Genomic DNA, 19,887 nt, shown 5'->3' with positions numbered 1-19,887 from the left:
CAGGACCCATTCTGGTTCTGTTGTGTCACCTTAGTCACAATGACACAATGAACCAGCCTGCCTCTATCTTGCAATAAAAGGCACTGCGACCTAACCTGTGGTTAGAGATACAGTCTGTCTGTCTTCAGTCACTCGCATATGCAACCACTTCAATGTGTTTATCTTGAATTAAAAACCTGCAGCACAAAACTATCAGCTGAAGAACGAGTGAGCGTGTTACAACACAATTTAATCGACAATAGAACAAAGTGTTCATGACTTCAGCAGTTTTGCAGTCCAGCTCGGGATTCCTCAGCCACACTAATTCCTGAGTTCTCTGCTGGAGCCGACATATTTTATCTTTCTTATCAACTTAAGCCCAGGCACAAAGTGGAGTTCTCGTGCACATCTCGACCAAAAATGGTCGGCAGCAGTGTCATGCATACAGTGAAAACACGAAGAGGACGAACGGCTGCTTATTATCCCTGGCGAACATCCCGGCTTGGAGAACCGTTCCTGTCTAACTATGGGCCTCGTGCTGCCTCATCGTGTCTCTCCTCCCGCTGCACTGATGTTTGAGCCTCGACCCGCCGCTCTGTTCACACGGCTGGGAAACAGTGACACCAGCCCACTTTTATATGCCGTCAACCTGCCACGTTTGCTGCCTTCTGTCGCTCACTCACTTCTCCTCACATTTGTGTCTTTGTCTCTCTCCCACTGGTTTCTCATCTCATCCTCTCCTCTCTCCTGCTCAGCGCTCAGGGACTCATTCAGGGAGCGGGAGCACTGGGACGCAGCCTCATCACAGGCCCTCGATGGCCCCCCAGGTTCTGTCCCCACCCCAGGCATGACCATTAGTTACAGGGGAGCCAGCGCTCAGCCCACCGCCACCCACCCCAGCGTCTCCGCCCTCGCTGTCAACCTCGGCCACGGCCTCTGCCACCACAGCAGCTCAGGGTGAGAGTGGCTGCTCGTTGTCTTCACGTGCTTTGCAGCCAGTTTAGAATGAACAAGACTGCTCGGGATGTTCACAACCAAAATAAGCCTCCCCCTCAAATCTGCACCCCAGTGGATGTTTATGGAACCTTCTGTATGTAAATGTCGGTTATTTCGGGATTCTTTGCTGCCCAAGTGTTTTCTTTTTTGATCCGTGCTGTACTGAGACGCGTATTTATAACCGACGCACCAAGGTGAGACAAACTTTTCTAATGTTAGAGCTAGAAAATGGGACGTGCAAAGGGACGAAAAGGCAGAACGTTGAGAGAGGAGACGGCACTATGTTGCCACCGTCCACCAGTCAATGTGTCAGAGCTGCTCGTGCTATAAAGTGTCACCAGTCTCAGCATGTAAGCCACCCTGGACCTGTGGCTGTCCTCCCTCAGATCCCTTCCCGGGGAGATGGACGAGACCGATGCTCTCCGCGCCAGACGCTACAACGAAGACGCCGTTTCCCTCGCCCCCTCCACCACCGAGTCCATCATCGTCGAAGGTGAGTGAGTCGGCCCAGGAAAAGATGGAGTTTAAGCAGTTGCAGCCCCAATAACAGCTTTTTCTCCCCGGCGACTGGATTTGCTTTGCTGGAGATCGATGCTTTTGTTTGGCCAGCGATAGGTTGTCTTGAGGGAGTCTCAGTGGGGGGGGGGAGTGTGGAGTCGGCGACCTCGGCTTTTCTCATTAAGCGGCAGTGTGGGGGAGACGGCGACAGGCTAAGTAACTGCAAGTTGCAACGAATGAAAAGCTGAAGCACCGCTTTTCCCTCCTCACAGCTGCTTAGAGCAACTGTGAAGGCGCCCACAGGGAATTCATTCATGATTTTTTTTTTATAAAGGATGTTGAATCAAAGCATGCAGGATCTCAAGGGGATATTTTTTCTTGTATGCACTTGAAGCCTTGCAAAACTAACTGTAAAAGTGAATCCACCATGTACTTTTCGGTGAACAGAATTCTGACTTGTTTTGAAGCCCTGTGTTAAGCTGTGCTTCATGTGTTAATGCTGATTCCAACCAGATGAGGAGCCAGCCTGAACCTCAAGGCTCTGCGGTGCGTGTTGTAATTTTGTTTTTATTTTTATTTTTATTTTTTGTGTGCCTTTTTCAGATGCTCATTATGCGACAGTACGGGCTGAACTGGACGCCGACGCCCAGGACCTGGAGGCGGAGTCCTGGAGTTTGGCAGTGGAACAGCAGCACGTCAAGAAGCACACCAAAGAAATGGTGAAGAGGCAAGATGTGATTTATGGTGAGTGTGGCTTGTAAGGCGAAATTCATCCATAAGGGAGATCATGAAATCCGTTTAGATAAATAGAAAGACAAGTACCTCATCTGCACAGTCAGTCATCAGTGCTTCAGGAGTAAAATAATAATTAAAATAAAGAAGTCATCTTGTTTATCATTGATGCATCCAACAATACACAATATGAAAAAGTACATTTTAGTACCTGCATTTATCCCTCGTGATCAAGTGATTTTCCTCTCTCTCAGTGGCCAGTTTGCACCTGTTACCCATAATACACCAGTCCAACTTAACATTTTACAAAACTGGTCCCTTGCTAGTTTTATTTTTTAAATTTCCTTTAAAAACAAAAAAGTGTGACACTGAGGCAGGGTAATCAATAATAATAATCATAATAATAATATAGCGCTTTTTGGGCCACTCAAATACATCCAAATCAAGTCCAATCAAGTCAGTGGGCAGGACCCCTGTGCACTCTGACAGTAGCTGTGTGTCACTGCGCAGAGCTGATGCAGACAGAGATGCACCACGTACGGACCCTGAAGATCTTGCGGCACGTGTACGTCCGGGAGCTGCGGGAGAACCTGCAGCTGGACCTAGAAAAACAGGAGTGCATCTTCCCTCGCTTGGAAAGCCTCCTGGAGCTCCACACACATTTCCTCAGCCGGTTAAAAGAGCGTCAGCGCGAGAGTTTGCTCTCGCCCGGGGACCGAAACTACACCATCAGCACGGTGGCCGACATTCTGATCGCACAGGTGAGCAGCAGGCAGGCACGCAGCCAAACTCAGATGATGGAATTTAGATTTTTTTTTTTTTTTTTTTTTGTCAGAGCTCATTGCTGTGTTTGCTCCTCAGTTCTCTGGTGAAATAGGCGAGAGGATGAAGAACAGCTACGGAGACTTCTGCAGTCACCACACCGAGGCAATGAGCCGCTACAAAGAACAGATGCAAAGCAATAAGAAGTTCCACAATGTGATACGGGTACGACACATCGGCGGTCCTCTGGTTTGAAGGTCGCATTCAGCCCTTCACTTCGTCATGTGCAGCCCATAGAGTTGTGGTAATTCATGTTTTGTTTTTTTCTTTTCTTCAGAAAATCAACAACTTGTCCATCGTGCGGCGGTTAGGAGTGCCCGAGTGCATCCTGCTGGTGACGCAGCGCATCACAAAGTACCCAGTGCTGGTGGAGCGCATCCTCAGCAACACTGAAGGTCCAGCCTTGCTCACCCATCCACAGAAACATCTTCCTCTAAAAGCACCCTGGGGTGTATCTAAGCTTTTTTTTTTTCTCTCCGTCTCCAGCGGGAACAGCAGAGCACGAGGACCTGTCCCGGTCGCTGGCACTGATCAAAGACACCATTGTCCAGGTCGACGCCCTGGTCAATCTGCACGAGAAAAGCTGTCGACTGCAAGACATCTACAGCAAGATGGAGCCAAAGGCGCAGGGAAAAATCAAAGACGGCCGAGTGTTTCGCAGGGAAGACCTGGCGCAGGGCCGCAGACGGCTGCTGCACGACGGCATGGTCAACTGGAAAGCGGCATCCGGCAGACTCAAAGGTGAGCGAACACATCGAACTACCTTCAAATGTCCCGGCTGTTGTCAGACAAGACTGAAGTCTGACCTTGTTTGCAACATTTTTCCTTTCAAGATATTCTTGCTGTGCTCCTGTCAGACGTCCTGCTCCTGCTGCAGGAGAAAGATCAGAGATATGTATTTGCTGCAGTGGTACGTGATCTCACTCTCTGAACTGTCCCGCACAAACAATGTGTGTCCTGCGGAAATACCTGAACAGCTTCACAGTGGCTGTGAAAGATTCTACAGTCTGAAATTTTTGCTCTCACTTCTTCTTCTTCTTTCCCCTCGTTCTTCTCTTCGCTCCCCAGGACAACAAGCCGTCGGTGATCTCTCTTCAGAAGCTGATTGTCAGGGAGGTAGCGCACGAGGAGAAAGCCATGTTTCTCATCTGCGCCTCCTCAAGCGAGCCAGAAATGTACAAGATCCACACCAACTCCAAGGAGGAGCGAAACAGCTGGATGACGCACATTCGGCAAACTGTGGAGAGGTGCCTGAATTCAATCAAAGAAGATCACAAAAAAAAAAAACTGCTGTCATTTCACGTTTGCACTGAAGCTTTGTTAGAAAAAAAAGTGTTGACCAATGTCCGTTTTAAAGATTTGATTCGCATAGAAGCTCCTTTCGAAGCCTTCACATCTCTGATCTCTTCTGCCTGTCACATCTACCCACAGTTGTCCTCGCACGGAGGAGAGGCTGTTCAGTGAAGAGGAGGAGGAGGCCAGAGCGTTCAGGTTCAAAGATTTTCAAGGTAACTCAAATGAGAAAATTGTATTTTAATGTGCTTAACCACCAGGGGGTGCTAATGTACCACATTTACATAAAAGCCATAGGCACAGTTGCGGATTTTTTATTATTATTTGTTATATTGTCCTTGTTAAGACTACTAACCCAACAATTTTTTTTATTTTAAATTATTAAAATACATTCTCAATCCTCGCCGAAGAATAAGTAGTCTTGTAGTCTAGTAGAAAAAAAACAAGCCTTGGCCCCAGTTGCAGTTTCGCAGACCTGTCTGATTGTGAGGCGTTTGCCCTTGTAGAGCGTCTGGGCCAGAAGGACGCTGTGATCGCTCAGGCTCTCACTGAGAAGCTGCAGCTGTTCGCCGGCCTGGCAGAGTCTGTGATCGGCCCAGAGGACACAGCTTCACGCTCCAGACTTCTGCGAGGAGACGCCCCAGACCTCCAGCAGGGGGAGACGCTGCTCAAAGAAGCCATCACTGATGGTACTGTACACTCACCCCTGAACGTGCTTGTGGACATTAGACCTGTAGAATCCCTAAACCTGACTCTTTCACCTGCTCTCTGACTTCAGTGGAGAACCTCCAGAATCTGCTGCAGTCCAGGCCGGGTGAAGAGCCTCCAAGCCCCCGGTTGGAGGACGGGAACGGCTCGGCTGCTCTGCCCAGGAGAGCGGTCACCTTCGGGGGCTACGACAGCAGCCCCACCGTCCTCAGTAAGAGTGCGTCCCACACACTTCACTCCTGCAAGAAGTCTCCTTTCTAACGGACTTGCTGTTGCATTTTATCTGCCTCTATGGATTTATTCAAGTCATTTGTTGAGACCACAAATAAAATCTGGTTTAATCTGTGAATCTGTTTACACATTTTTGTGGAATTTTGTTGTTGCGGTTTTCTTTCTTTCCTTCTACAAACAAGAAAAAAAAGCGTTTCATGACGTCTGGCGGCTCAGTTTGCATGTTTGTATCTGTTGCTTCCGCGCTCCGCTCCTGTCTGTCAGTGTGTCTTTTTTCACGTGTTTAATTTCAATCGTCTTGTTTGTCTGCCTCTTTTTGTGTTTGTGTTGTTGTTTTTGGATGTATTCCGTGCCAGATGGCAGCGCGAAGAAAAACTTCTCTGGCGAGGCTCGAAGCAGAGACAGGAGCCAGAGAGCGAGCTCCGACCCTCAGCTCAAAGACCTCTGTGGCAGCCACACCCTGGAGCAGACGGTAGGGGCTGCACACGCACACACACACACACACACACACACACACGCACACAGAGTATGTCTTGGGATGAGTCATGGAGTTATTTCCTGTAAATAGTAATGACCACAACAACATCATCTGGAAAGTTTCCATGTCGTGACCTTTGCTGTTTCACTTCACTTGTTTGATGGAAGGAAACACTTTGTTTTGAACTTCTTGTAAATCCAGATTTAATCGGATTATTCGTCTTACAAAAATGTTTTTTATTTTATTTTTAACCACTATAACCTGAATTAGTGCAGTAAAAACTTTTTCACACTTCTGGTCAGTTAAATACAGTGTTCCAAGTGTAGAGAGCCATTTTTAAAGCTTATCTGCAGCCCGTGATGGATGGCGCTGTTTTTCTCCATGGCTCCCTGTGTGTCTGCTTTTGCTCAGGTTGATGAGGGCTGCAGCTCTCTTGCCAGATGGAGCCGCATCTGGTCCAACTCCTTTCCCGAGGCCGAGGTAAACTCTGTCACCTTGTGCTCCACAAACACTGGCATGATGAAATTTGCTCTTGTGTTCATGGGATTTCTGTAACCTTGGCTGTGTCTGTGGTTTCAGTTCTTTGCCAGCGTGCTGATGCTCTCCCAGAAGCTCTACAGCATTCAGGTAAGTACTGAGAAATTGCATTTCTCTCACGTTGTCAAGTCAGATGAGTTGCTTATAGCTTTGGAAGCACAGATACAGATACCAGTGTGGAGTATCGGTTGATATCAGGGTTGAGTACTCTACTCAGACTCATGAAATTTGTGCTGATACCACAACATCGATATCAGATACCAGGAGTATATGTATGTATATGAGAATTTAGTTAAATTTGTGTTTGTACTGCAGTGGCAGTCACCCATGTTATCTAGAAAAACATGCAGAGGAATGTTATTCAAATAACAGCTAAAATGTAAATAATTCTATAATGTGTAATGGCTTTATTAAGTGCTCGGTGTCTGCAAGTACTGAAATGTACGAAAGAGGATTAGGGCCACAAAAAAATACTTTATTCTCAAATTAGAAATTTGAAAAAGAATTCTATCCTAATTCCTCTATTGTAGAAATGCAAGTACTCGTACTCTACTTGTTCTGTAAAAATATTGGTATCGGTGCATCCCTACTTATAACTGATAGAATACATTGACTTTTGACACTGGCAGCAATATTTTCTTTTAATCTAAACACATTCCCGCTGCTGTTTGCATCCCCAGGCGGTCATATCGCAATGGGACAGCCACATGGAGCTGCAGCGGGCCTCCCTGCCCGGCCGCCACAAGGGAAACGTCCTGCTGGAGCAGGAGAAGCAGCGAACTCTGGCCCTGCAGAGGGAGGAACTGGCCAGCTTCCACAAACTGCAGTCCCAGCACCGGCAGGAGCAGCAGCGCTGGGAGAGGGAGCGGGAGAGGCACCGGCAGCAGGCGGAGGCTACAGAGGCTCGTCTCCGGCAGAGGGAGGAGGAGTGCAGGCGGCTGGAGGTGACAAGGACCTCCTTGTTTAACTGCGTGTGCATAAAATGTGACTTTTTTTCGTCTTCTCATTAAAAAAAAAGCAAAAACAACAACATGCAATGTGATGTGTTTCAGGAGCATCTTGCAGAGGAGAGGAGGGAGCTGGAGAGCCAGAAGGAGACGTACCAGCAGGACCTGGAGAGGCTGAGAGAGTCCACCAGAGCTGTGGAGAAGGAGAAGGAACGGCTGGAGAACCAGAAGAGGATCAAGAGGAAGACTGTCGAGGTGGGATGGAAACTAGCGCTCTAGTGAAAATTGCCATTACACACAGGTTATGCCTCTTGTAAGGATTTTGCATCATGGTAAAGCAGTGGTTCTCAAATTTTCTCTGTCACGCACCACCTTGGAGGAAGAAAAATTTGACGTGGCTGTGTCTTGAGGGATCCCGATGAACCTGCAAGTGGCCCCATGTCTCTAGGACAAAGTTGACTTGCATGGCATTAGGGCAGTGGTTCTCAAACCTTCTCTGTCACGCCCCACCTTGGAGAAAGAATTTTTTTTCCCAGACATGACTCTGCGCCCCCCACTTTGAGAAACACTGTGGTAAACACAGTCAAAGGTCCGATGATGCTTGAGTTTATTTCTTCACCTCCGCTACTTCCTGCCTTCCCACCTGCACCCGTCTCTCTCTTTCTCTCGCTCCCCACACAATGCCGCTCGTTGTTCGAGTCTTTCGCGGGGAGACGATCTGGTTCGGAGCGGGATCGTCTGACTGTAATTTCATGCCTCGTCCGGCCGCGTCACTTAATATCATCCTGCCGTGCTCTCCGAGGCCTGCGCCGTGTTTGGAGCCTCCTCGTGCTCCTCCTCGTGCTCCTCCTCTTCCTCCGTGACGCCCTGCGGAGGGCCGTTATTGTAGCTGCGCTCCGTCTCTTTTATTATCTGTGCTGCCGTACTGTCCCGTCTGCTCAGCGTCAAACACACAAACACCTTTATCTTCTAATCCGAGCGAGGTGACACCAGCTGGGCAGGTTTCACTCTGCTCTGTGTCAGCAGGAGCAGACAACCGGGAGAAATACACACTCAAAGACTCTTTTTCTTGAGCCGACTTGAAAAGGTTGAATGATTTAGAAAGATTTGTTCATTATTAATAAAACCTTTTAGATGGAAATGAGTAAGCTCACTGAAAAAATACCTGTGCTGTGACACCTTATACAAACACACTCTTGAACACTGATTCAAATCCAAATACAACGCCTGATCATCTTACTACCCTGCCTGGGAAATTAAAACGCATCTCTTTTTCTGTCTCAGGTTTCAGTCTGTCTCTTATTTTAGAACAACATTTTCTGGAAGTGCTTCTGTTTCTTCAGGCTCTGTGGCTTCCCAACAAGTTTCTTCAGGAAACCGTAAACACAGAAGACTTGTTCGCCTCTGTTTTTCTTTTCTATCGTTTAAAAAAAAAAAAATCAGGTCATGCTCAAACGCAAACAGCTGACCTGAGTCAGCGGCGTGTGTTGTGATCTAACTTGCACTGAGAACATTTTAATGTTCCTCCTGGAAAACCGCAGAACAGCCCCGGGGGCTAAACTGACCTAATCTGTTTGCGATGAGCAAAGCAAAGGGAGCCGTGTAATTACAGGGGCCCCTCTCCCGAACGGCCAATAAGATCACTGCACCGTTTGTTTGTTGCACGCACTTCCTGATAAGACCCGCGGCATCCCAGAGTCGGACCCGACCAACGGTAATCGCCAAGTTCGATGAAAGCCCGCGATATTCGCTCATGGTGCCCGCTTGCGTTTTGCACGCGCGCGTGTTGCAGTTCTGTGCCGCCGCCTCGGCCATGTGACTCGGCTGGCTGGCGGTCGCGGGACATTTGGAACTGGTTTGGTTCCCACCCCGCATCGGAACACATCAAACATTGTTTTCATCGGCTGCGACCTCAAGATGCGTTCCAGGCTCCGACTCAGTCTAACACTTAAATCAGCCGCCATCTAATCATCACCACCCAACATTAGGAGTAATCAGCAGAGCCCTGCTTCTATGATTAGCCCTCATAAAAAAAGAAAGAGAATGACACGCCTGTGTGTGTGTGTGTGTGTGTGTGTGTGTGTGTGTGTGTGTGTGTGTGTGTGTGTGTGTGTGTGTGTGTGTGTGTGTGTGTGTGTGTGTTGCGGAAAACACGTGTGAGTGTTTGCACAAGAGCCGCGCTAGTTGCAGCATGTCCCGGCTTCAGAGCAGCTTTTTCTTTTGATGTGCTATCTCAACCGATACCACTTGGCTGGCTGATAAGGAAGAGCTCAACTGGCCGTGGCCCCAGGACGCAGCCCCGCGGCCCTGGCTGCTCGATGTCACTTCACACGCCAAAGCCATCAGGCGTGTTTTGTCATCGAGTCGGGATCTTCGGTTTCCCACCGACGGGGGATAAACCGTCTGGGAAAAACTTGGATGCGCTCAGCGGGCGAGCTAACCCGAACCGGGCTGTGCACCCGACGGTCCCGCACCTCGTCGCTGTCCGCTGACCTTCTCGCCAAAGTGGGAGAGCATCCGGCTTATCAGTGGTCGGCCAATATCGGAGCAGCGTTCAACTGGCTGGGCATGGGAAAGGCCTCGAGGTCGGCGTTTAAACATGTTCCCACTTTGAGTCGGCTCCTCCCCCTTTGAGGCCTCCGTCCCTCGGGCTTGTTTCTTTTTGCGAAACTTGCCTTTGAAGTGAAAGAAATCGCACGGCTTCCCGTTAACACCGGTTACACACATTTGCGCTGGTATTCATCAAAGTCATTGTATCAGCTATTATTTTATAGTCCAACTCTAATCTAAGCACTTAAGAAGCACTGAGTGGCTGACTGGCTCCAGCCCTCTATTACTCAAAGGTCATGTTTGGTTGGGCTGATTGCCAGGAACTGCTGCTAATATTGTCTGGCAGTGTGGTTGTTTACCTCCAGCCTTCAGCACAGCTGGAGAAATGACTGTTTACCACATCGAGGCCTATGGGCTTAGTGCAGGACACCTTTAGCCTGCAGTTAGCATGCTGGCAGCGTCAAATGTGACATAACGTTTGGTGCAACAACACTGCCGGTGTTTGTTGGCCTGGAGGTTCTGTGTCGGTGTTGCAAACATTTTCTTTTTGTTGGACTGTTGACCTCCACAAGCTTGTCAAAATGTTACTCTTCTGCATCCTCCTCCTCCTCATCCTCCCATCCATCCCCAACATCCTGTTCAGTCCCTTGCCCCCCCCCCCCCCCCCTGAAAATAGCCAGTGAGCCTCCTTGTTTTTTGGCCTGGAGCCGTCAAGTACTTTACTCTTTGTGGAGGAACTTCAACTCTCCCAACCCAGTTTATCTGCTTTCCAAGAGTAGATGCTCGGGAAAACATCTCCAGTCAGTTTGTCGTCAAGTTGAAATGGCTCCTTTGCTTGATTTGAGGAGGAACTCTTAGGAGATCAAAGGTTTTTGAGGTTTGTGAACAACAGTCTACTAGCTGTGATATTAAACAGACGAGGAAAACTGTTAATGAAATGGTTGAATCCAAGTGTTGTTCTTGTCTGTCATGTTCTGTTCACCCTCAGGAAATTTAAACCTAATCACTGTATGAATAGCTGAGCCATTGTTCACAGTCACACTCGATGAACAAAGCCAATGACTCCAGCGGACGGTCGGTTTAAACTTTACCCACTGCAACTCGCTCTCACGTGTTGCTCCGCTGCACATCACCTGCTGCACGCTCATTATATCTTCCCCCTGCCTGGTGTCCGGTTCCAGACAAGCCAACGAGCAGTTGGTGTGGGAGCATCCGGGCAGTTGGACAGGATGAGAGGAACCCGCCTGTGTAATTAGCCGGTGCGAGGCTGTCATTAACAGACAGCTCTGGACGGCAGCCAGCGCTAATTGTTTATGTGCTGTCAGTCAGGGCTGTTTGTGCTCTGCCAGCTTTGCTTTTACTGCCCCTGGAAAGCTGCCGCTAGTGCCGCACAGAGCCGATCACCTTGTTCCGGGAGGAACAATGGAACATCTGTGTTCCTGGAGAAAGAGAGATGGGGGAAAAGAAGGAGTGAGGTGGGGACAGGGTGGGGAGATGCAGGATTTATGTTGGGAGGAACGGAGGGAGTTTTCCCTGCTGCGAGGCCCCTTTGTGCCTCCTGTCAGGCCGTCATGCTCTACTGTCCCACCAGGGGAGCGGTGAGGAGGTGGGGGGTGGGGGGGTAGGCAGGGGTCCCTGCAGTCGCTGCTCGCACACAGTCACACTCAGATGGGTTTGCCCTTCACGCCCTGTAAAACAGAAAACAGTCTTCCTGAGTCGTCCCCCCCCACACACACACACACACACACACACACACACAGTCCCCCACAGGAAGTAGCTGCATCATCATCATCCATCATGTTTCCTGCCAGCTGCATTATAAACACTAGAGTTGACTACAGGTGAAAGTCCCCAGAGTGAAGGCTGCGTTGGACGGACTGGTATTGGCCTGATAGTGTGCAGTTTTCTCATAATGTTGTCCATTTCAGAAGATGAATTGGTTGATATCAGTCAGTTCCAGCGTCTTGTCTGCAACTGCTAACCAAGCAAGATTAAATATATCAGCTGGTGCCCTTCAAAACGATGTGCATCTACATCTTCATAGCTTTTCCTTTTGGATCAGTCATGCTACAGAGCTCTTAGATGAGGAACTTTGCAGAAATGGCTCAGCGGAAAAAAGCATCTAAACGTCACCTTTTTTAGTCACTGGAAATTGTTCAGATGAGCCGAGGAGCTTGAGTTGGTCGGCTGTGTACGACAGGTGCTAATCGTGCAAAAAAAATTTTGGCTCGGCTCCGACTAATGCAAACAGTGCAACGCTCCTATTGTCGCGCACATCCTCCTGGCTCGTCCCTTCCCGTGATCGGACGGCAATGTTGACTCAGCCGGTGTATCAACTTTCCTTGGGTTTAGTCATGAGCTGGACAATGCGCTCAGTGTCCTGTCCTGTGATGTCATGAGAGCCGTTTTCTTTCTCTCCGGCTTGACTAGCAGCCCTGCCCGCCGTGCAAGACACTCCTTTATGTGCCAGGGGATTATTAAGGGTTTTACATGTCTCACTGGTGTGTGTGTGTGTGTGTGTGTGTGTGTGTGTGTGTGTGTGTGTGTGTGTGTGTGTGTGTGTGTGTGTGTGTGTGTGTGTGTGTGTGTGTGTGGCCTTATTGTCCTTGAGCCTCTTGGAACACATCAAAAGCCTGCTTTCCAAACCAACCAAACTTGCTCACTCAGCAGGACGAGTCACATGTGTTTCTGATTCCCTGTCAGACCTCAGCAGAGTCTCATGTCGAGCAAAGGCACAACATCCATGTTTTTGTATGTGTTTGCATGACTTTTCTTTTTTTTTTTGCATTTCTTATTTCAAGATCACATTAAAATGCAATGTTTACGTTCATACATTATATAGTCAAATTTTTTGCCACTCAGTATTTTTATTTTCTTTTAACAAAACTGAACAAGATTCAAATAATCAGATGCGTTGTTTTTTCAATTTTTTTTTTTTTTTTACCACAATGGGAAAGACGGGTGTTCTGAAGGAGTGAAAAGAAAGAAGGAAGGTCTGCCAGTGAGTGATTTCTGACATGAAATTTGAGCAGTACAAACAAATTGCTAGGCCCACCAAGACATTCGACAATGGATAATCAAAGGATCCCCGCAGAATCAGCCTTTCAGTTCTTCCATTTAGAGGATGCCAACACATCCAAACCACTTGGTCCACTGCTTAATAAAAATGCCTTTTTGAAGGCGCAGGGAGAAGGTTCCAGTTCCAGTATTGTAGGTGGGTCAGGGATTTTTTTTTCCAGCCGTTATCAGGATACTAAACAGATATTCAGTATTTGTACTTTGTTACGTCCCACCTCTGAGCAAAAGTTACAGTTCTGTTGGAAAAAAGCAATGCAATTTAGCTTGGGTCTTCTAAAAAAAGTCAACAAATGTTGAATTACATCAGATAATTCCTAAACTCTCCTCCTTCTTCTTCTTTTTCTTCTCCTTCTTCTCCTCCTCCTCCTCCTCCTCCAGGTGGCTCCTCTCCCCGGCAGTCTCAACGGGGTCTCCTCCGGCCTGGCCGCCAACGTCTCCGACCTGCCGCTTCTCCAGAAGCCGCTGGCGCGCGGCAGCCTGTCGGTGGCGCCGGCCGACTACGCCGAGCGGCCAGAGGTGGCGCTGCGACGGGAGACGAGCTCCTCCGGCCTGCCGCTGAAGACCGAGGTGCCGCTGCACCTCCTCAGCACCACCAACCAGCTGCACAGGCCGGTGGGGCTGCAGCAGCAGATCCCCACCAAGCTGGCGGCCTTCAGCAGCAGCGGCAAGGGGAAGGCGGGCAAGACGAGCAAGGCCTCGCACCGCACCGACAGCAGCGGTGAGGACAGTGTGGGGGGGGACGGAAAACTAGAAAGATTAGACTTTTTTTTGTTGTTTTTCCACCACACACACACACACACACACACACACACACACACACACACACACACATTTTGGCCGCATGTATTTTGAGCCCCGGTCAGATTTTGGTGGGCAGAGGTTAAGTTGGTTGCACCTAAAAATGACAGCGTGGGCCAGAAGGTATTTTAGAGCTGGAGGAGCAGAAAACACAGCTGGGCCTGTTGAGTGAGCTGCACAACCAGGAAGTAAAACATACAACTTGTGGAACATGTCCCACATAAACTCATGGATAGATGGATATATGAATGGATGGATGGATGGAGGGATGGTTGTATACATGGATGGATACCAAGATAGATATGTAGATGGAAAGATGGATGGATGGATGATTGATGTGTAGGTAGATCGATAGATAGATAGATAGATAGATAGATAGATGGATACCAAGATAGATATGTAGGTGGATGGATGGTTGAATACATAGATAGATAGACGGATGGTTAAATACATGGATGGATGGGTGGACAGATAGATAATGAGGGGTGTCAATATGAAGATGATGTGCAACACAGTAAAACCAACTGGAACTCCAACTGGAACTGAGATCAGAGCTCCAGGATCTGAGGCCACAGCAGCTCTGCAGTCCAGCGCCAGGAAGCCAAGTGTGAGTCCGGTGAAGGCCTTGGCCGCTGACCTGCTGTCACACTGTGCGAGCCACAGCCTGGCAGAGAGCGGGTGTGGACTCCGCTGTCTGCTCCCCCCTCAGATGATATATTCTGAGGATTACGGTCCACAACGCCAGCTTGTTGCTGGTCGCCGGAGCGCCGTGCTTTATGCGAGCGTCGATGGCGACGATGGTTTACGAGTCCCGAGCTGGCGCGCCGCCGATCGATACTCGGTTACAGAGTATACAAAGTGTGGGCCAATTTCCCCTCCGTCCATCTGCCGTGCTTGATTTAAAGCAGCACGGTGTTTTCTAATGTATTAAAATTGATTTTCTTCTCTCCTTTTTTTTTTTTTTTTGTTCCTTCGTTCCCTCCCTCCGGACGAGCCATCTGCGGCCGACTGGAGCTCGACCCGATGGCTGTGATTTAAGGGGCTCATCAAGATCACATTAGCTGTAGAAATAGGTTCCGCCCACCTCTGGGGGAGGAGGGAGAGGGGGAGGGAGGAGGCCTCGGCCGCAGCCTTTCAAGTGTTTACCGCGGAAATCTCATTTTGAAACACCTTCTGTCTCTCTGTGGCCCCACCCCCCACCCCCCACCCCCAGCCTCTATGGATATGAGACAGATGCTGCCGCTGAAGCTCTCCGCCCGAGACGACGCCTCCCTCAAGGCCAAGCGCTCCATCAGCCCCCACCAGCAGCAGCAGCAGCATCACTCTCACCCGCTGCATCTTTTTGCAGGTACCTTTATCCTAACAAAACACACGCACGCAAACAATCCCTCCCTCCTGTGCGTCACCAAGCCAGGTTCCCACGGAGAGAAACGCATTCTCCACCTGGGTGAGCTGGACCCCCCCCCCCCCCCCCCCAAAAAAAAAGCTTCCTGTCGACCTCAGACCAGAGCCGCCCTGCGTGAACACTCGTGATTCATGGCTGAGCCGCTCAGATGTTTTTATCCGGCGCTCTCGCAGTCAGACTTGAGACCAAAGACAGCACTGGCCAGGGTTCCGCATGCCCCTCCCCCCCTCCCCCACAATCCAGCCGCCCAGCTAACGGCTAATCTCTGATTTCGCTTCCACTCTCAGATGCCGCACTTTTGTTTTTTTCCTCACGCCGTCTCTCACTTTCTCCCCCCCCCCGTGTCGCTCACAGACCAGGTGGCCCCCCCAGACAACGGCGGAGCAGACGCCCAGAAGCCCCCCGCGGCCCCCGCGGCCCCCCCGGCCCCTGGGCAGCCCTCGGCGGCCCCCACGCCCCACTCGCACAGCGTCGGCTCGCTCCAGTTCCAGGCCCACCTGCAGCCGCCGGGCCCCAGCGCGCAGCTCCACGGCCTGAGCCACAGCCACAGCTTGCCCCCCCCCTACAAGAACCACGGCGAGGACCTCAACAAGGAGGACGTCATCTTCTTCTGAGCCCCCCACCGCACCCCCTCCCTTCAGTAAGCAGTGTGGGTTTCATGTAAAGCCAGCATCCGAGTAGAGAAAGACACATCGTCTTAGCCGTAAACCTGCGACTGTTGGGTTTCTTTTTTTCTTTTTTTTTAATTGTAAAATTTAAAAATCAAATTTTCACCAGAGGATGGAAGGCCTTAAAAAGACAGAACGGCTGTTTTGTAGCAAGCAGGAGGAGGTTGATACCAAGTTATGCCAATCCAAAGACTCCAGCAGCGCGACGGAGGAACGTGGAATGAAAAATAGAAAGAAGGACACTTCCAGGCTTTGGGCTTCGGGAGGCGGAAGGCAGCGATGAACCAACCCGACCCCGACAACCAGGAAGAATTCACCAGGCACACAAGCTCTCTGCGCAGGGCGTTTGGTTTGCACACTGTAAATACTTCACTCCTGACCAGTGAGTGAACTGTGTGGGAGCGTTGCGTTTGTACAGTCGTCGGTTTGTGCGAAATGTGTCGGATTGTCGTTGAACTGCAGCAGGCGGCTGAAGGAGAACTGATCTCCACCGAAGTCACCGCTCGTAAAAACTCACTTTTAAAAAGGCACACAGCGTTTTCCTTTGCAAAGACAGCAGACTCGTGGATGTGGTCAGTTTGCAGCTTTTTCTCGTCTTTTCTCGCTTAATGCCCGCTGCAGTTTTTTTTTGTTTTTTGTTTTTTACGGTACAAGCGTTAACATGTGTTTAGCTTTAACAGCGAGCGAGGTGGCCGGTGTGGGAGGAGCCTGTTGTCTTTTTCTCGCGAAAACGCGCAGCAACGTAGCGAGTCACATTTCGGTTTGACGTCCAGGAAGTGAAACTACCAAACTCCACACTCGGACCTCAGCTGGGAAGCAGATTTGTGTTATTACAGCGGTACGATGTACATGACATTTCATTTTGCGTCAGGGGTCCTTTTTTCATTTCGACTCCTCCAGCAGATAATCAAAAAGTGTTTTTAGTCTCAAACTGGAGCGATTTGGTTGAGTCTTTCATTTCTCCAAGGACAATAAGGCTGCAATCAGACCAAAGTCAGTCCAAGTACACCAAGTGTTCTTGTCCTCTACGCCTGAAGTTGTGGGTCAGTTGTGTTCGTTACTTATGTCTTTGGTTTTAAGTGGATTTATATCTCTCTTTGAATCAGACAGGTTTTTCATGCGTGTGTCATGTTTCAAGTCTGATTCAAAGTGAGATATGAATCCACCTGAAGGTGTGGTTTTTGCTGGTCGTCTGGCCTCGCCCCCGTCAATTCTTTACCTTGACTTTACCACTGTGCTCCTCCCCACCACCGCTCAATCCACTTAAGTCTTAAGTTATCCGTCAGCAGATGAGCAGCTCGTCAACCCTGCTGCTGCTGCTGCTGACTCGGCACTCTGCAGTCGCTCCCAGGATCAGAGTTCACGGCAGCCGAGTTTTGAAAAAAAAAGAAAAACACACCGGCGGTGTCACTTTTAATTGAGGCTCCCGCCACTTCTCCCATCGACGCGGCGCCATATTGATCACCGATGGCATTTCATTAGCCGCCTCTTTAATCTCTGCTGCGCCTTGGCAGCGGGGGAAAGCAGCCGGCGTTGTTGTACTTTAGAGGAACGATGGGGCGGCACCACCTGTTATTTGGTTGTTTTTTTTTTATTCCATGAGAAAAAAAAACGCTTTAAATGGTGAAGCGGCTGACGCGTCGATGTGTTGAGAGAAGTCTGTGAGGGATGGTGGGGGAGGGGCGCTGGCTCCCAACACGTCCGGGAGAGACTCGTCTCCCGGAGGGGATCGATGGCCCGGCTGAGATCGAGCTGTTTACCCCTCGGTGTCGTTGCGAACATTGTGTACATTGTCATCGCGGCTCAAGCCGTCGCAGGAACACGGAGGTTTTCTGAAACATCCAGAAATGACTGGATGTTTCAATGACTGAAACATCCAGAAATGACTGTTTGTGCTCGACTGTTGTGCGTTTCCTGCGTGATGCTCCGCTGGCTTTTCTTTTTTCCTTCTCTTTTTTTTTTTTTCTTTTTCTTTAATGGAGCCGCAGTCACGTCGTTAAAGAGTGCGCCGCCTGCCGTCTGCCTGTTGCGCTTCACCACAAGTATTTTAAACCCAATCATCATCATCATTATCATCGTCGGCGTCGGTGTCCCCCTGGTTCCAGTCGGTTAGGCCAAAGACTGGGACTCCTGTCTGCCTCCTCTCACGGAGGACGGGATGCCGCCGCCACGGCGCAGCGGTGCGGTCGTCCGCAGGCTGTTGGAAGCTCATTGGAGGCTTCCAGGGAGAATCGCTGCTCCAAAGTCTGCTCTCGGCTCCTCGTTTTCTACGTCTGGCTCTGCCGTGTCATGGTTTCACTCCAGATAACAAGTATCTGTTTTTGTATGCACACAAAGGACCCATAGAGATCATTGGAACAAGCGTTGAGAATCTAAAGGCGCCACAGCGTTTCTTAACAGACGATACAGAATGTACTTTATCTCATTTCTATTCATAGATGTTCCAGGAAGGAGACAAGCTTGCACCTCTTAGCTTCCCTCCACTTGTCAACAAAAAAAAATGTGTGCTAAAACACACAGATCTGTAAACCAGCCCTCTGTGATGTCACAAAAGGCACCCCATGCCTCTCCCAGCTCTATCCTCTGGAGCTGCCTTGGTTTTGTCCCCTTCCAAACGTGTGGAAAGACCAATAAATCATGCTATTTTTTTTTCAGTAGGAAGCTGCAACTGGGCCTCCTCTGGGAGGCTGCAAACAGAGGGCTAACTCTGCTATTTTCCAATTGGCAGCGCATCAGTCGAGGTTTTTATTTATTTCAATAATGAATCATGTGAGGCTGCTCCACTGCAGTTTGCCATTTAAAAAAAATGGAAAGTTATGAAAGAATATTCGAAACATGGGACCTTTTTTTAAAAATGCCTCTCTGTGTGAAGGGGTTGCAGTCAGGTAGTGATTCACCTTGTTCTCTCAACATGTACCTGAGTCAGAATCATGTCTCCTCCTCCCCCTCCTCCTCCTCCTCCTCCTCCAGCTCTCTAACCAGTGCTGTCTCTGTTCTCGCTGTGCTCCCGGTGTTTCCACCTGTTCCTCTCCAGGTTGTGACTCACATTAATGAAGGAATGAAGGACTCAGACTTCCTGCAGCTCTGCCGAACCTCCTCGCTGTCTTGTCAGACAGCGGAGGTCTGCCGGTTACATCACTGTGTGTGCGCTTACCACCAAAAAAAAAAAATCTAAACAGACCTGTCGAACATTCGTCTCTCGGACCTGTAAAACGTGTAAATAATTGTGAAAATATTTTAATTCCTCTGCCATTGTCTTTTTGTACACTAGTCACTTTGGATAGTAGCATACTTGAAGGGGGAAATTGATGTGTATAATGCTTGTTGTCGTCCGTGAACTCTTCTATGTTTGAAGCACATGGCAAAAATGATTTTTCTTTTTTTTTTCTTTTTTTTTTAAATAATAATAATTATAATTTTTATTCACTGCGAGATGTTAGAATGACCTGTGAACACAAACTGCTGCCTTAGAGAGAATTTAGTAATAAAACGGTTGAAACTGATCTTGACCTGTGTCTTTATTGACTGTTCAAGGCCCTTTGTGACTCTTGTATTGTTTTGTGTAAAATTATATGAAGTTCTATAAAACGACACAACCGCTGCACTTGAAAACGTTCACAGTAACTCATTCATATTTCCCTGAAGCGGCTGAGTAACGAGGTGTAAAGCTATTAACTGCTCATATGTTCCTTGATGCTGTGAAATGTTCTTGCCGGTCCTTTTACAATTCGGGCGACAGGCTCATCCGCTACGTGTTTTGACTCGTGCAATTAATGTTTGTCGCTCTTTGAAAGTCATATTTACAGGATTTGTCCTGCGGCCGCACCGACGTGCCTCCTCGTTTGAGCCAGCGCTCGCCTGCCGTGCAGATAATCCCCTTCCAGCCAATTAGCCGGCACGCAGGCCGTGGCCGTCGTCTGGGCGGCGCTCTAGCACTGTCATTGACCCCGGCCTGAGACGGCCAAATGACACGTCTATTCCCAGACAAAGCTCTATTTTCAGGTGCCGCGGTCGCCCGCTGTTCAATCCCATTTGTGTGCGTCTCCTGTGTTATTGTCCTCCCGCCTGCGGAGACACAACAGCGGCGGCCGCTTTTTTTGTTGTCTTCTGTCATTAGTGGCTTCTCCTCTTGTCTCTTCGACAATTATTTCCCCGGGCCTGATTCTT

General features: G+C 49.2%; 1 protein-coding gene across 7 annotated transcripts in view; it reads left to right on the top strand.

Annotated features, from left to right (window-relative positions):
• arhgef18b (rho/rac guanine nucleotide exchange factor (GEF) 18b) overlaps positions 1-19,223 on the top strand; it is a 38,071-nt gene extending 18,848 nt beyond the window's left edge. For 6 of the 7 annotated variants that reach the window (XM_076022833.1, XM_076022834.1, XM_076022832.1 and 3 more), the window contains 20 exons: positions 735-936; positions 1,362-1,468; positions 2,077-2,217; positions 2,716-2,966; positions 3,067-3,192; positions 3,305-3,422; positions 3,514-3,768; positions 3,861-3,937; positions 4,096-4,274; positions 4,459-4,535; positions 4,827-5,009; positions 5,099-5,245; positions 5,616-5,731; positions 6,149-6,217; positions 6,317-6,364; positions 6,955-7,218; positions 7,327-7,476; positions 13,228-13,567; positions 14,861-14,995; positions 15,407-19,223. In XM_076022833.1, coding sequence (XP_075878948.1) covers positions 735-936; positions 1,362-1,468; positions 2,077-2,217; positions 2,716-2,966; positions 3,067-3,192; positions 3,305-3,422; positions 3,514-3,768; positions 3,861-3,937; positions 4,096-4,274; positions 4,459-4,535; positions 4,827-5,009; positions 5,099-5,245; positions 5,616-5,731; positions 6,149-6,217; positions 6,317-6,364; positions 6,955-7,218; positions 7,327-7,476; positions 13,228-13,567; positions 14,861-14,995; positions 15,407-15,666 — 3,245 coding nt within the window. In that variant the 3' untranslated portion in view covers positions 15,667-19,223. The remainder of the gene's footprint in view (positions 1-734; positions 937-1,361; positions 1,469-2,076; positions 2,218-2,715; positions 2,967-3,066; positions 3,193-3,304; positions 3,423-3,513; positions 3,769-3,860; positions 3,938-4,095; positions 4,275-4,458; positions 4,536-4,826; positions 5,010-5,098; positions 5,246-5,615; positions 5,732-6,148; positions 6,218-6,316; positions 6,365-6,954; positions 7,219-7,326; positions 7,477-13,227; positions 13,568-14,860; positions 14,996-15,406) is intronic. The other variant, XM_076022829.1, reaches the window with a different exon arrangement.
• The last annotated feature ends 664 nt before the right edge of the window (positions 19,224-19,887 follow it).

Source organism: Nelusetta ayraudi, unplaced genomic scaffold (genome assembly GCF_046127955.1).
Source record: "Nelusetta ayraudi isolate G7.1 ecotype Tasmania unplaced genomic scaffold, CSIRO-AGI_Nayr_v1 ptg000013l, whole genome shotgun sequence".
NCBI classification, from domain to species: domain Eukaryota; kingdom Metazoa; phylum Chordata; class Actinopteri; order Tetraodontiformes; family Monacanthidae; genus Nelusetta; species Nelusetta ayraudi.
The sequence above is the reverse complement of the archived record's forward strand: the minus strand, read 5'-3'. Positions and strand labels throughout refer to the sequence as shown.